The 16,361-nt window shown below is 50.4% G+C and overlaps 1 protein-coding gene across 1 annotated transcript in view; it reads right to left on the minus strand.

The window, feature by feature from the left end:
• Nucleotides 1-219: 219 nt before the first annotated feature.
• The window catches only part of LSS (lanosterol synthase), a 33,952-nt gene continuing 17,810 nt past the window's right edge, over nt 220-16,361 (minus strand). Inside the window, exons 18-22 of the mRNA XM_047798473.1 lie at nt 4,696-4,761; nt 4,287-4,367; nt 3,601-3,771; nt 2,786-2,864; nt 220-2,350 (exon numbers count right to left, since the gene is read on the minus strand). Of these exons, the coding sequence (XP_047654429.1) occupies nt 2,219-2,350; nt 2,786-2,864; nt 3,601-3,771; nt 4,287-4,367; nt 4,696-4,761 (529 nt within the window). The 3' untranslated portion in view covers nt 220-2,218. The remainder of the gene's footprint in view (nt 2,351-2,785; nt 2,865-3,600; nt 3,772-4,286; nt 4,368-4,695; nt 4,762-16,361) is intronic.

Below are 16,361 nucleotides of genomic sequence, written 5' to 3' on the forward strand. Positions count from 1 at the left end.
TCCAGTGAGCCAGCCTGGCGTCCCCCCTGTGGGGGTGTCGCCCCCCCAGCCTGGCCCTCCCATCCCCCGCCTCCTGTTTCTGATCTCAGCTTCTTTCTGAAACAAAGGGAATTATAAATCCACTTTCTGCCGCAGATGGGGCCATGCAAGTGTATCAAGCCGGTCAACTAACCAACAGCCAGTTGCTGAGAGGGAATGAGGAAGCCACAGGTGACGGCGTCAGTTTTGTGAGCATTTTTATTGCCTGAATAAAATTTAAATCTGTGTAGCGATATTGATTATGTTCGGTAAGGAAAAGCATTTTCTTAGAGTAAGTCTCCACAGCGAGCTGGGCGTTTGCAGTTAGAGGACGCTTCCGAGGCTTAGCGCTAACGTTCCGTCACGGTCAACACAGAAGGGCTGACGGGGCTCCCGAGCCCAGCACACCCCCCGTCTGCTCTGGAGAGGCCGGAGGAAAACGAACTCCAGACTTGACTCCTTCGCCGGGACAGAGAGCTCGACTTTTAACCAGGTGGAGGCAGATACGTCCCCTCAGGCGAGCAGAAGCGCCCTGCTATCCTGGAGCAGTCACCCCTGTTCCCTGAGACCGAGGGGCCAGCCCCCGACGTGGCACATGAGAACCCGCACAGGAGTCAGGCACAAGCGGGGCATGCTCCTGCCTAAGGGACTCGGACGCCTGTTTACGACGGTCGCTGGTCAGATAAGTGGCTCTCAGTAATATCTGCAGTGTGAAAGCAGGTTCCCCTTTCTTTTCTGGAAGCCTAGGCTTCGTCCAGGGGGCTGGCGGCAGCTGGGAGCTGGGCAGGGCAGGGCCACCGAAAGGAGCAGTGAAGAGCGACCACCGGTGCGGCCGGTGCGCCAGCAAACCCGCCCGACCTCAGCGGGACCCTCGGCAAGACGAACCTGGTGTGAAAACCAGCCTCGTCGAGAGGAAAGTGTTGACATCAACCGACACCTGCTACAGGCCGCAGTGCGGCAGCCCCTGGGGCGGCTCAGGCGAAGGCCAGAGGCAGGCGAGCCCCGCACTGTCTGGGACACAGGGACGGTGCTCCTGGGCCGGGGCTGCTGCGGGGGCAAGGCCACGGGGCACAGGCTGAGCGAGGACTGCGGGCGCCGGGGAGGGCAGGAGCAGCGCGCTCTGGCTGGGGACAGCAGCCGGAGACTGCTGTCACCTGAGGAGGTGGCCGAGGAACAGCAGGGGGGAGGCACTGGGGTGAGCGAGAAGCAGGGGGCCCCAGGGTGACACCGGGCCTGGGTCTGACCCTCATCAAAGCTCTCAGTGACCCCCCCTGGCCCGGGGAGCCCTGGGCACGGGAGCCACTCGTTCTTAGAGGCAATTCCAGGACCCAGGTTTTTCCGTCCTGAGCCCCAAGTCCACGCACGTCAAACCAGACGGGAGTAGAAGCTGGGGGAGTTCAGAGGCCCCCTGCCCGCGAGGCAGCCCCCTGAAAACCAGACCTCCCTTCAGCTTGGAGCACAAAGGGGACAGGAGGGTGCCCTGGGGACCCAGGTGTCACGCCCGCCTGGCCAGCTGCAGTGGGTGGTGACAGGCTGGGGTGCACAGCTGCCCCCCCACACAACAGTGCCCCAGCGTGGTGACCGTCAAGCCGCGGACACCCCCTCCCCCTCAGTTATCTTGGCCTCCTGGGCGTCCCTCTGTCGTTACCAGACGGCTACAGCCTCTGGAGGTGTGATGATGGCACCCTCCAAACGGGCTGAACTCTGAGCAGCCACAGGACGCTCACCAGGTCTGGTCCCCACTCCTTGCCGAGCCCTGAGCAGCCCCAGAGAACAGAGGTCCGGCCTCTCCCGCCGGGCTGATCAGGGAGGCAGCAGGTCTCAGCCCGAGACCCGGCAACTCGAGGGCACCAGGCACAGCTGCCCCCTCCCCGGAACTCAGGCCAAGAGGGTGTTCCCTGCCCTGCGCCCACAGCGCGGACGCGGACATGCCGCCTGGGACCTTGGAACACTCTACTTTACCCAGAGTCACCATGCGTCCCGTCCCTCCCCCATCCGCGCTCAACTGCTGTTCCCAGAACTAAACCGACACCGAAAATCCAGCTCCTGCAGCCACCACCCCCACCCCACCCCCACCGCAGGCCTGTCCCAGGCCTCCTGCTGAAGCGGGCAGTGACGGGGCCGCCCCGGCCCAGCCAAGGTGCCACAGCCTGGCCTGGAACTTGCAGGAGCAGCCCCCCAGGTGCCCACAGACGTGCTCTCAAGGTCGGCCGGCGAGGGCGCTCTCCGGGTGCAGGCGGGAGAAGCGCCCAAGGGCCCAGATGGGGAAAACGTTCCTGTAGCTGGTGTAGGTGATGGAACAGGTCTTGTTGAAGACGCCAGCGCTGCTGTCCTGCAGGCAGTGGGAGACAGACACAGTGGGTCCACCCGGAGGCCGGGCCCCCCCAGTCCGGCTCCACCCAGAGGCCAGGCCCTGCCATCCCAGCTCTGGGACCCCAAGCACGGCAGAAACCCTCCAGCCTGGGCCACGGGCTTCCACACCAACCCCAGACTCGTTCTTTGGGAGCAGTCAGCCTCAGGTGGTCTTGGGACCCCCAAGGGGGCCCTTCTCCCCCTCCAGCCCCGCCCCCAGGCCAGTGCTTCGCCTACTCTTTGGTGGCAGGATGTCAGGACCTGTCACCACCACAGGCCACACACCGGTGGCACTGGTGACTCGGAAATCCCCAGAGTGAAACCCCACCCACGAGCCCCAAGGGGGACGTAGGGCGGGTGGGGCAGGAGCACGCCTGTGCCCTGTGCAGATGGAGGCTGTGTGGCCCTCACGTACCTGGGGCCAGTCGCCATTGGGCAGCTGTTTCCCAAGCAGGAAGCTGACTGCCCTCTCCAGGGCGGCCACGTCAGGGTGCCTGCGGGGAGAGGGGCCCTCAGCACCCTCGCCACCTCTCTGGACGAGGCCATCCGGCTGAGGACAAACCTGCGTCCTCACCCTCACCAGGCACGAGGACAGAGGGGACAGACCCAAGCCGCCACCCCCACAGGGAACGGCTGGCCCAGCAGACTCCCAAGGGCGGGGGTGAGCAGGTGGGAGGCGACCGTGATGCGGCCAGGCGAGCAGTCCCTGCCACGAGGTGCAGCTCTCCTGTCCCCCAGGAGAGGAGGCCAGGCTCATGCCCACCGGCCTCTGGTCCTCGGGGTCTCTGAGGTCAGAGGCCATGTGTGCTAATCCTTAGCTGTCCTCGCCCAAGATACAGCAGGAGGCTTGATGGATGGTCAGGGCCACTCACGGCCGTAGACGCTGCTGCTCCCGCTCAGCGCCCTGGCCTCATCTGAGGGGTCTAGGGAGCTTTCCCAGGGGCTCCAAACCCAACAGAGCAGCACAGCCTGGGACGGCGGGCACAGGCCTGCGTGGATCTGTGCCTTGGGGTGTTGCGCGTGCACCTGCCTGAGCGCGTGTGGCTGTGGACAGAGGTGCTGCCGCCCCGCTTCCCTTGCTGGCCCTGCTGGGTAGCCCTCTCTGTGGGACCTGCCACCTCGCCTTGGGAATCCATCTGGATGGCCAGGCAGGCTTGCCTCCTCCCACCCCGGCACCCTGAGCTTGGCCACCACACCCCCAGGCCACCAGGCTCCCTTCGCCGACCCCACCTGACGGCCAGCAGCCCCATCAGGGCCCAGCAGGTGTTGTGGATCTGGGAGCGGGCATTCTGCACGTAGCGCCGCTGCCTGCAGGACTCGAAGTCCTCCCCCCAGCCCCCGTCCTCCATCTGCCGGGACAGCAGGAAGTCGCAGGCCTGGGAGACCTCCGTACAGGCAGCCCTGCAGAGACCAGCGAGAGCCGAGACACCCGTCAGGCTGGGCGCCTGCTCCCCGCGCCAGGGCTCCTCAGGGCCACGGACAGGGTGAGGGGTGGGGGGGCACCGGGCCAGCCCACCGAGGCGAGCAGGCGACAGACACCGGGAGGGGAGAGAAGGTGAGATGCTGGGCGGCTGCGGGTGGCCTCCGGACCCGAGCTGCCCGGACACCTGCCCCGCTGGCCCCGGGGACCCCGTCTCCCTCAGCCCAGCCCTGCGGGCGGCCTGGCCCCAGCCACGGGAGCTGAGGGAGGGCAGGGGCCGGAGGCTGCCCCCCACGAGGCGGGACGCCCCGCAGAGCAGCGAGGCAGCTCCTCAGCCAAGCATCCCTCACAGACGGGAGCTGCGGGTTCCACCTGGGGACGCAGCCGTCCTCCAGGCTTCCGATTCTCTCACTGCTGAAAACGTGCAAAACCCCGTGGGCACGTCCCCCAACCCTCCCCCCTCCCCTGGGGCCAGGCAGCCAAGGCTGGCGCTCACCCGTCGTGGTAGGTGTGCCCCATGCAGGCGAAGGCCTCCAGCCCGAACCAGGTGCCGTAGGTGAAGCACACGCCCCAGGAGCTACAGGACGACAGGCAGTTCTCAGTTCCCGCGAACAGAGGCCGCGGAGGGGGGGGGGGTCCACTTTCAGGAGGAACATCCGACGGCCTTTGGCACCAGGACGGACCTGCCTCCGCAGAGGCTCCACCAACGGAGGGGAGCAGATCCAGGCCCAGCAGAAGCCGAGTGACCACGGGCCTCACAGCACAACCCTCAGGCCACCGGCTCTCAGCGGGCCGGGCGACGACCGCCCGCCTGGAACCCAGCCAGAGGCTCCCGCGGCAGCGGCAGCGCCTGGCCTGCACACAGGAAGCTCCCGGGCCCCGTCTGCGCCGCGGGTGTCACTCACCCCTCCCAGGAGCCGTCGGCCCTCTGCTTCCGCCGACAGAAGTCCAGGCCCTGCTCAAGCGTCTCCCTGGAACACAGGACGAGGGCCCGTGAACGGCCCGGCGGGACGGCCACTTGCCCACCCATCCACCCGCCACGCTCGGTCCCCCTTAGAAACCCGCGGAAACAAACAGTTCGGAGGGTTGGTGGCCGCGATTATGGGCAGCAGGAGGGGAGCAAAGTGGCAGATAGAGGAGGAAATGCGAGAGCAGAGACAAACCTCGGGCACCAACCCGCGTCAGAAGCAGCTGTGACCGGGATCAGTGGCACTGACAAGGTCACAGAGAGGCTTGAGTGAATCACACAGACGGAAACGTTACATCAGAAACGAGAAAACAATCCGTTCAAAGAGGACGCGCCACAGGTCTGACTGGCACTGCTGCGGAAGAGGGCTCTGGAAGGGCCGGACCGGGGCTCTATGAAGGGCTGGAGGTGGGGGGGGCAGGACCGCAGCCCCGAAGGGGCCTCACCACGCGCCTCACTCCCTCCCCGGGCAAGCGCCCCACGACCTGGCCTGGCCGTCCAGCCGATCGCTGCGCAGCGGGCGGCGCCACTTCCAGCACCTGCCCGGCTGGCAGACCCCTGCGGGCTCTCACAGAGCCGCCGCACAGGCCCACAGGGCAAGACACCGAGGGTGGCTCCTGCCAGCGGGGAAACGGGGCCTGAGGCTGACACGCCGCAAGGGTCGGAAACCCGCCAACAACCAAGGGGCTTTGGAGACCCTCAGTGGACGCCCAGATAAGGCCCCAGCCCGGCCGCATCCTGACTGCAGCCTGGGGACCCTGGACCCACAGTGGCTGCAGTGAAAACGTGTTGTTTTCAGCACCAAGTTTGTGGTGCTGCTGTCACTCAGCAACAGGTGACAAGTACAAAGAATGAAGGTACAACTAAAAAGCATTTGCAATAAAAAGCTATGTGACGAGAGCTTTAGTGGAAATTTAAAAGTGAAGAGAAAATAAGAAAAATTCACTTAATACATTTGAAAACTTACACAAAATATACAAATGACTCAGAAAATTAACTTATCAAAATGGCCACAAGAATAAAGAACCTGAATAGTCCAATAACTACGAAAGAAATGAGCAAAATTTGCACACTTTGCCCAGAAAAAGAACCCCAGCCATTTTATAAATGAATTTTACTAACTAATCAAGAACAATCATTCTAATCCTACACACACCCTTCTAGGAATATAAAGGGAAGAACCCTTTCCCTAGTTCTTTTGCGAACCCGGCATAAGCTTCTCAACAAACCAGAAAAGAGAGATACAGTAAAGCAAGCGTTTCAGGCTGTTCATTAATGGACACAGATGCAAAATTCTAAATATTGGAAAACTGAATACAGCAGAGATACACCAAGTTAGGTTTATCCAGAAACACAAAGGCGTTTGAGCGTTAGAAAAATCCACAATAATCTCTGACGACAGGAACGGATGGAGGAGGTGCGTGTTTACGGCCCCTTCCGAGCGTCGTGTACCAGTCTGCCCACTGCACACCGCGGGGTGGCTTGGCTGCCTACAAGTTTCAGAAGTATGAATAGACCTGCAATCGACAATTATCCCTGTGCAAGTATTTGTGGGGACAGGCTTTCGGCTTATTTGAATATATACCAAAGAGCACTGGCTGGCTCCCACGCTAGGAGTGAATAGTTTTGTAAGAAACCGCCAGACTGCCTTCCAAAGTGGCTGCAGCCCCGCAGTGGACGAGGGCTCCTGCTGCCCTTTGTCCCCGCCAGCATTTGCTGGCGTCCGTGATGTGGATGTTGGCCCTTCTCATGGGTCTGCAGCCATAAAACGCTCCCAGATAAACTCAAACTTTCAAGACAATGAATGAATGTACTTAAGACCAGGCACAGGGCCCCCAGTGCCTCCTTGTGGCTGCAGCGCCTGCCAGGCCAGAAGGACACCCGCAAAAACACAACTGGGTAATTCTCCAGTGTTTCTGGAAATAAAGCAACACATCCCTAAATAACTCAGCGACCAGAGAACTCACCATAGAAACAGAGTTTTTAACTGAATGAGATAGATCAAAACTTACTTAGAAACTTAAGTACACATTTAAAAAGAAAGCCTGAGAATCATTTAAGTATCCATCCAAGAGAGCTTTCTCCTGTGTGGGGTTTACTGAAACTTCTTCTTTTTCAAATTGTGGTCACAGGCCATTGGTGAGGTGCGATTGAGGTTTATTTAAATTGAAAATATAAGTATCATCTATATCTATGTAGATAAATGGAAGTATACCTCTTCGATTTTATCTGTAATGTACAGACTTACTAGAGATTCATTTACTATCGATGTATATAAACAGTAGTTTTGTAAAGTACAAAACAGAATGCGTGCATGGCATATACTGAAAATAAGAAACGCGTGTCCATTTAGTAAACTTTTATTTCAGTGAGTTATGTGGTTTTATATGTGAAGGTACGGGCCGTAACGTACCCTGCATTTCTTACTGAGGAAGGATCTGACGTTTGAGAGCCACCACTTAAATGACAGCAAACGGCAGCAAAAGGGCTGTGCGGCCAGCGGGCAGGCCAGGACAAGGCGATAAGGAACCGCTCTGATAGGCTCATGTGTGTGGCCCTGTCTTTTCAGATTTCAGCCAGGGGGCCATCTCTTAACTCCGTGCAGGGCGGGAGTGCTGGGCTGTTTCCCAGGCAGGCCTGGCTCTGCCGTCAGTTTAGAAGCTGTCCTCCCACCTCTCAAATACTTCCTCTGCCCACCCAGCCCCGAGCGACTCTCTCGGGCAGGGACGTGCGGCCCCCCAGGCCCTGCCCGGGGTCCTTCCCAGTCCAGCAGAGCGCCGTCAGGATGAATCTGCAGACACCCGGGAATCTCGGAATGTCGTTTCCAAGAAGTACGGTTAATGTCACTGAATTATGTAGAGGTTACATTCATTTAGTGTAGTACCTAGGCAACTTTGCTATCCTCTAAAAGTGAATCTGGAATTATTCTGTAACAACTGCCTGCATCTTTTCCTATCTAAATAAGACTTGTAAGTTTTTGAAATTGAGAAAATAACATTTGAACTAATAAAGTTAAAACAATCTGCATTAAAAAAAAAAAAAAAAAGCTTTTAAAAAAATACAGACTGCTATAGACGTTCCCTTGCCAAAATTGATTTGTGAAAGAGCTAAAGTGTGTTTGTTTAGAAAGCCCCTGGAAATAACAATGGTGAAAGCAGATGAGTGTACACAAAAGGTATGTCTTCAGTAGAACCTTCTTTATGAGGCACAGAGATGCACCTTTTTTGAAGGAAAAAAACTAATTTCGTTCTAAAGTAAAAGGATTGCTCCAGTATCAGAAAGGGAAAAGACAGGACAAAACCTGAATGGAAATAAAAGTCGCAGGTTTATAGAAAAGGAATCTTGAGAAAGGAACTTTATACATAGTCAAGGTGACTAATACTGAAATGGAATTACGCAAGTCAAAAAAAAGAGAACTTCAGGAGTTCCCGTCATGGCTTGGCGGTTAACTAACCTGACTGGCATCCATGAGGACTCGGGTTCAATCCCTGCCCTTGCTCAGTGGGTTAAGGATCCGGCGTTGCCGTGAGCTGTGCTGTAGGTCGCAGACGCGGCTCGGATCCCACGTTGCTGTGGCTCTGGCGTAGGCCGGCGGCTACAGCTCCGATTGCACCCCTAGCCTGGGAGCCTCCATGTGCTGCAGGTACAGCCCTAGAAAGACAAAAAAAAAGAACTTCAATAACAAAATTACACTAGTATCAACTTAAAATTTGTTTTTCTCTGTTGAACAGACAGTTTTCTTAGATTATTGACAGGCTCTTAATAAGAAAGCATACAAAAAGAGTTTTCTTTACCTTTAATGTAAATGCCTTGAAATCTAAGATTCTATGATTTATCAGGTCTTTTATCACTTAAGAAAACTGAGCCTTCCCTATTAAAAGAGAGAAGTTTTTTTCAAACTATGTAACTTTTCATATATGTTAAATTTCATGGGAAGCACTGTCAAATAAGAAGTGACGCTAAACTTTTTTAAGAAAATATTTATGTGGAAATTGTTAATATAAATGTTTTAGAAATTATATGAAATTGCCCCAAAGCTGGTATGCCCTGATGTAATGTCATCAGTCACAATTCCAACTACTGTCGTTTACAAATAGTTATTATCTTACTCTGATACTTTTGCAAAAATGTTCCTGAAAATGTGCTTCACCTTAAAAGAGATGCATAGAAGAGAGCCTGACAATCACTCTAGAATGCAGGTTTCTGATCATTTTAGGATCATTAACACTGAACTGGGTAAGAATTTCTAAAACTTTGATAGCAAACTGGTGGATTAAAACTGCTGGAGTTCCCGTCATGGCTCAGTGGTTCATGAACCAGACTAGTATCCATGAGGACGCGGGTTTGATCCCTGGCCCTGCTCAGCAGGTTAAGGATCTGGTGTTAGCGTGAGCTGTGGTGTAGGTTGCAGACACGGCTCGGATCCCACGTTGCTGTGGCTGTGGTGCAGGCAGGCAGCTGTAGCTCCTATTGGACCCCTAGCCTGGGAACCTCCATATGCCATGGGTGCCGCCCTAAAAAAGACAAACAAACAAACAAACAAAAAACCTGCGAACAAAAGATGAAGATCAACAAGAATTACAGGAGACTAAATGAAGTGATGAAATGATTATCATTTTTATCACTTCATTTAAAACCCTGCTCATTCTTTAATGTTTTGTTTTCCAATTTTAAAGGCCCCTTTTCCTCCTCCTTTAAGCTATCTATAACTTACAGCAATTTGGTAAACATGTATCTTTTTCTCCCTACCCAACTCCTCCAGAATTCTGAAACTCCTAATGTCTTATTTTTCATATTACATGCCTTTGCTTAAGTTTTTTTTTTTTTTTGTCTTTTTGCCATTTCTTGGGCCGCTCAAGCCTTCCGAGCGACCGCATTCCATCTGTGAAAGGCCTTATCTTCCCGGCCGCTCTTGCCTTCAGCAAGGCCCACACTCTGTCTCTCGATCTCTATAAATCTACGTCTTCCCTAAAAAATTTAAAACTTTAAAAAAATTAGAAGAGTCAATATGGTCAGTCACTATTCCTGCTGCACTTCTGTAAATAATTAGGCCAAGTGTGTTGAAAGTAGACTTGGTTATCTTTGGCAGAAATGGAGGTGATTGCACTGAGAAAATTATGTTTCAATAATACACCTTTATGTACATCAGGTTCTAGTACCATTAACTGTCTTTGAAATTTGTTTTCTGAATGTAAGCTGGACTGAATTCTGAATTTTTCTAATTTCCTCCAATATGTGGCTAGAACTCTCCAAACTAACATGTCCAATTTTCTTCTACTCTTTCCACTTAGAATCACTATGAAACTAAAACTGCCCTTTTCCCACAGCCGTACAAGTGAAAGATGAGCAACTTGGTACAAACTTGTGAGGTCACAGCAGAGGGCAACCTTCATGCCTAAGGCGACGGGGCCACTCCCAAAGCGCCAGAGACACGCACACCGCACACCAGCAACATCTGGCGGCCACACTCGCCCTCACTCAGCGTCCAGAGACCATCTCCCCTGGCTGCTCTCCAAACTCAGAAACTCAATTTCTAATTTATTTGAGCAAGTACCCATTATTTTTCCTTTGTTTCCATAGAAATGCCTCTCATTGAACTTTGTCTAGATACTCATGTTGCAACAGAAGAAAGGGTGGGGGAAAAATATAATTGTAATGTGTACATGTAAGGATAACCTGACCCCCTTGCTGTACAGTGGGGGGGAAAAAAAAGAACATAAAAAAAAGAAATGTCTCTCACTGAATTACCTGATGGCTGACATCATAGAGGTGGAAGCCCACCTGCCTCCTGAAGTAAAGCATCTCGTGTGCATCCCGTCCCAAGGACTCCTGAGGACATGTTACTGCTGACACATCATGTATACCTACGTAAATAACTCTTAGTTCACAGCAGCGCTATTCACGACGGCCAAGACATGGGAGCAACCCAGGTGTCCACTGACAGAAGAATGGATAAAGAAGATGTGGTACATATATACAACGGCATACACAGCCGTAACAAAAGAATGAAATAATGCCCTTTGCAGCAACACGGATGGACCTAGAGATTATCATACTAAGTGAAATAAATACAAATACCGTGCCATTATATGTAGAATCTAAAAAACGAGACAAATGAACGTATTTATAAAACAGAAATAGACTCACAGACATAGAAAACAAAACACACACACATACGCATATATACACATACACGTTATGTATAACAATCATTTGCTGTACACCTGAAACTGACACAACATTGCAAACCAATTTCAATAAAAAATCTCTAAGTAACTTTAAAGTTTTCATAGACTGACTCGGAAAGGTAATACCTAAATCTGATTATAACCAACTTGATTAATTAGTTGAGGAAATCGGTGGCTCTGGAAAATTTTTCAGTCTGAATTTTTTTTCTCTTTATAGTCACATTAACCTCTTGACGGTTTTAAATGCTTATGGGCAGAGTCACTCACATGCCAAGTGGATCAGACAACTAGATGAAATCCACAAAAACCACACAAATGGTGACGATGGCGACTGCAGGGCCCTCCAACGTCACCTCAACTAATGAAAACAGCAAATGTGTGATTCTTCAGCCTGACTACACCAATGGTGGAGACACTGAAAAACACCACACTGGGTGGTGATACTCGGCCTGCTGAGATGATGACCAAAAGGGGGAACTGTTAAATACAGAGCCAGCCTCGCAAATTCCCTGAGCAGATAAAACCAGTTTAATCATACAAACATCTGGCTTATTTTGCAAGACTAACTTGACCTGCATCATTTCTTATTTTATACCTCTGGAAATCATAAGGAAAATCTGAACTGCTTCCCACTGAAAATTCTGGTATTGTAACCAGCCACCGTGAAGAATAAACACTCACTGCTTTCTTACGATATAAGCTGGTTTATAACATATACCCAAGCCTCATTCCATGTTTTGGTTTGAGCCCTCTTGGTTTGCAAACTGTCTTTTTGGTGTGTGCATGATAAATGTTTACTAATTACTATTTCAATGATTCATTGGTTTTGCTTAAGCTATTTACGAACCTTTGACAAAACCCTAAACAAGATATTTATCAAATTGAGTCTAACAACATATAACAAGGAAAGCACATCATGCATTACCAAGATCAGCTTACATATACCAAGTTTCCCAAAACCCGTGAAGCACAGAGGATGAAGGAAAGTCTCTGAAAACTGCACAGAAGCCCCACAACACAGCCAGTCCGTGTCTACATCCTGGAGAAATGGGGAAATCCTGTGCCCCAAGAGACCAGTCTGAGCGTGCTCACTAAGGGATGATTCACAATAACCCACAGAAAGACCTCCAAGGATCCATTACAACCACGTGCAGAAACAAAGTGTGGTGACCGAATTTGACAGACAGTGGAGAGGTGCTGAACTGCAGCTTTGCTAGCTGCCTTGCTCAGCCTCACAAGCATGAGGCCGAGTAAAGGAAGCCAGACCCACAGGCTCCACCATCAGATTCCACATTGGGATCGCAGTGGGCAGAGGAGAACCAGGAGGGGAGCTTCTGCTAACATGTTTGCCTGATGCAGTCACATGAGTGTGTCCATCTTATAATTCTTCAAGGGCTCCGTCCGTGTAGGATTTGTGTGCTTCTCTGAACACGTGACAGCCTTCAACAGGAAAGGATGCTTTCATTTGGGCACAGGTAAAGCTGGAGGTACAGGCAGACCTCATTTTATTGTGCTTTGCTTTATTGCACTTTGCAGACAGTGTGTTACAAGTTGAAGGTTTGGGGCAACCTCCTATCGAGCAAATCTATTGGCACCATTTTTCTAACAGCATCTCCTCACTTTGTGTCTCTGTCACATTTTGGTACTGCTCACAATATTTCAGACATTTTCATTATTATTATATCTGTTATGGTGATCTATAGTCAGTAATCTTTGATGTTACTGTTACAAAAAGAATCCAACTCACTGAAGGCTCAGATGATGGTTAATATTTTACAGCAATTAAGTATTTTTTTAAATTAAGATATGTACATTGTTGGTGGGTATTTTTTTTTATTGTAGTTGATTTACAACGTTCTGTCAGTTTCTGTTGTACAATAAAGTGACCCAAGCATACATACATATGTATGTATATATACATATTATTTTTCTCACATTATCCTCCATTGTGTTCCATCACAAGTGGCTAGTTATAGTTCTCTGTACTGTACAGCAGGATCTCATTGCTCATCCACTCCAAATGCAATAGTTAGCATCTACTAACTCCAAACTCCTAATCCCTCCCACTCCCTCCCTCTCCCCCTTGGCAATTATAACCCTCTTCTCCATATCCGTGAGTTTCTTTCTTTTCTGTAGATAGGCTCATTTGTGCTGTATATTCGATTCCAGATATAAATGATATCATATGGTATTTGTCTCTTTCTGACTTACTTCACTTAGTACAAGAGTCTCTAGTTCCATCCATGTTGCTGTGAATGGCATTATTTTGTTCTTTCTTATGGCTGCGTGGTATTCTACTGTGTATATGAACCACATCTTCTGAATCCATTCGTCTGTCAATGGACATTCAGGTTGTTTCCATGTCTTGGCTACTGTGAATAATGATGCTATGAACATAGGGGTACACGTATCTTTTTCTGCCTAGAGAAGCTCCTTTAGTATTTGTCGTAAAGCTGGTTTCGTGGTGCTGAGTTCTCTTAGCTTTTGCTTATCTGCAAAGCTTTTGGTTTCTCCTTCAAAGCTGAATGAGAGCCTCGCTGGGGAAGGCAATCTTGGTTGGAGTTTTTTTCCTTTCGTCACGTTAAGGATATCATGTCCCTCCCTTCTGGCTTGCAGACTTTCTGCTGAAAAACCTGCTGATAACCTTACTGGGGTTCCCTTGTATGTTATTTGTTGCTTTTCCCTAGCTGCTTTCAATATTTCCTCTGTCTTTAATTTTGGTTAGTTTGATTAACATGCGTCTCAGGGTGTTCCTCCCTGGGTGTGTTTTATATGGCACTTGTTGCACTTCCTGGATTTGAGTGAGTGGTTCCTTCCCCATGTTGGGGAAGTTTTCACCTATTAGCTCTTCAGGTACTTTTCCTGTCCCTTTCTCTCCCTCTCTCTTCTCCTTCTGGCACCACATAATGCACATGTTAGTGTGTTTAGCATTGTCCCGGAGTTCTCTGAGACTCTCTTCATTTCTTTTCAATCTTTCTTCTCTTTTCTCCTCCACATCCATGATTTTCACTAGTCTGTCCTCCACCTCACTTATTCGTTCTTCTGCCTCCTGTTTTCTGCTGTTGGTTGCTTCCAGTGAATTTTTTATTTCAGTTATTGTATTTTGCATCTCTGCTTGCTGAAGTTTTAAATCTTGTATTTCTTTGCTCAGTGTTTGCTGTAAGTTATCCATCTTTGCCTCCAGTTTATTTCCAATGTCTTGCATCATCTTCAGTATCATCAGTCTAAAGGCTTTTTCCTAGAGGCTCATAATCTCCTGATCACTTACCTGTTTTTTCTGGGTTTTTTTTCTTTCCCCCTTAGCCGAGTCATAATTCTCTGTCTTTTCATTTTTACAGGTTTTTGGTGTGGTGACCTTTTGCAGACAATAGAGTTGTAGCCTCCCTTACTTCTGGTGTCTGCCCTCCTTGTGGCTGAAGTTGGTACAGGGGCTTTCCATAGGCTTCCTGATGGGAGGGACAGGTGCCTGCCCACTGGCAGGTAGAGCTGATTCCTATCCCTCTGGTGGGTAGGACTTTGTCTCTGGGTGAGATTAGAAGCAACTATGTGCCTGGGGCAGGGGGTCTTTAGGTAGCCTCTTTACTGATGGGTGGGGCTGTGATCCCACCCGGATTGTTGTTTGGCCTGGGGCTTCTCAGCACTGACGGGTGGGGCCAGATTTTTCCAAAATGGCCACCTCCAGAGGAACACATGCTGATGAATATTCCCTGATGAATATTCCCGAGAGCTTTGTTTCCAATGTCCTTCCCCCACAATGAGCCACAGTCACTCCGTTTTCCCAGGAAGTCCTCCAAGAATGGCAGTCAGGTCCAACCCAGATTCCCATGCAGCCTTTGCTTTGCCCTGGGACCCAGTGCACATGAAAGTCTGTGTGTGCCTTTCTAGAATGGGGTCTCCGTTTCCCCCAGTCCCGTGGAGCTCCTACGCACAAGCCCTACTGGCTTTCAATGCCAGAGACTCCAGGGGCTCTTTCTCCCAGTGCCAGATCCCCAGGCGTGGGGACCTGACGTGGGGCTCCGAACTCTCACTCCTATAGGTGAGTGTCTGTGATACAGTTACTTGCCAGTCTGTGGGCTTCCCGCCCGGCAGCTGTGGGGTTGTTTATAATTGTGTAATTGCCCCTCCTACCTCTTGATGTGGCCTTCTCTTTGTCTTCTGGAGTAGGATATTTTTTGAAAGTTTCCAGTCCATTTGGTTGAAGGTTGTTCAGCGTTTGGTTGTAATCCTGTTGATTTTATGAGAAAAGATGAGCTGCAGGCCCTCTATTCAGCCATCTTAATCCCCGAGTCCTTTCCCCACGTTCTCGGGGTGCATGTATTTTTTTCAATCAAACTTTTGTCTAGATATATGCCCAGGAGTGGGATTGCTGGGCCATATGGTAGTTCTGTTTAGTTTCCTGTGTTACCTCCATACTGTTCTCCATAGTGGTTGTACCAATTTACATTCCCACCGACAGTGTAGGAGGGCTCCCTTTTCTCCACACCCTCTTCACAATTTGTAACTTGTTCCCTGGTTAATGATGGCCATTCTGACTGGCGTGAGGTGGTACCTCACTGTAGTTTTGATTTGCATTTGTCCAACAGTGAGTGATGTTGAGCATTCAAATGTCTGCTTTGGAGAAATGTCTATTCAGGTCTTCCACCCATTCTTCAACTGGGTTGCTGGTTTTGTTGTTGTGTAAGTTGCTTCTGTAGTTTAGAGATTCAGCCCTTGTTGGCTGCATCATTTGAAACTATTTTCTCCCATTCCTTAGGTTGTCTTTTTTTTTTTTTTAATAGTTTCCTTTGCTGTGCAAAAGCTCGTCAGTTTGATTAGGTCCCATTGGTTTACTTTGGTTTTTCTTTCTGTTGCCTCCGGAGACTGACCTAAGAAAACCTTGTACGGTTGATGTCAGAGAATGTTTTGCCTCTGTTCTCTTCTAGGGTTTGATGGTGTCTTGTCTTATGTTTAAGTCTTTAAGCCATTTTGAGTTTACTGTTGTGCATGTTTTGTTTTGTTTTGTGTTTCTTGCTGCCTTTAGAAACCTCTAACTTTTGCCATTTTTATTACAACATGCCTTGGTGTGGACCTGTGTGGGTTCAATTTATTTGGGGCCCTCTGTGCTTCCTGTATCGTCCTGTTTCCTTTAGATGTGGAAAGTTTTGGGCCATAATTTCTTCAAAAACTTTATATCCCCTTTCCTTTTTCTTCTCCTCCTGGAATCCCTGTTATGCGTACAACGGCCCACTTTGTATTACCCTATGGACCTCTTCTATCGCTTTGATGTTGTTTTCACTTGGTTTTCTGTCTGCTGTCCTGACTGGGTGATTCCCATTATTCTCTCTTCCAAGTCACTAATTCATTCCTTTGCCTTATTCATTCTGCTCTTCAGTGCCTTTAACTCAGTTTGCGTCTCTGCAAATGAATTTCCTAATTT

This window comes from Phacochoerus africanus, chromosome 1, assembly GCF_016906955.1.
Source record: "Phacochoerus africanus isolate WHEZ1 chromosome 1, ROS_Pafr_v1, whole genome shotgun sequence".
NCBI classification, from domain to species: Eukaryota; Metazoa; Chordata; class Mammalia; order Artiodactyla; family Suidae; genus Phacochoerus; species Phacochoerus africanus.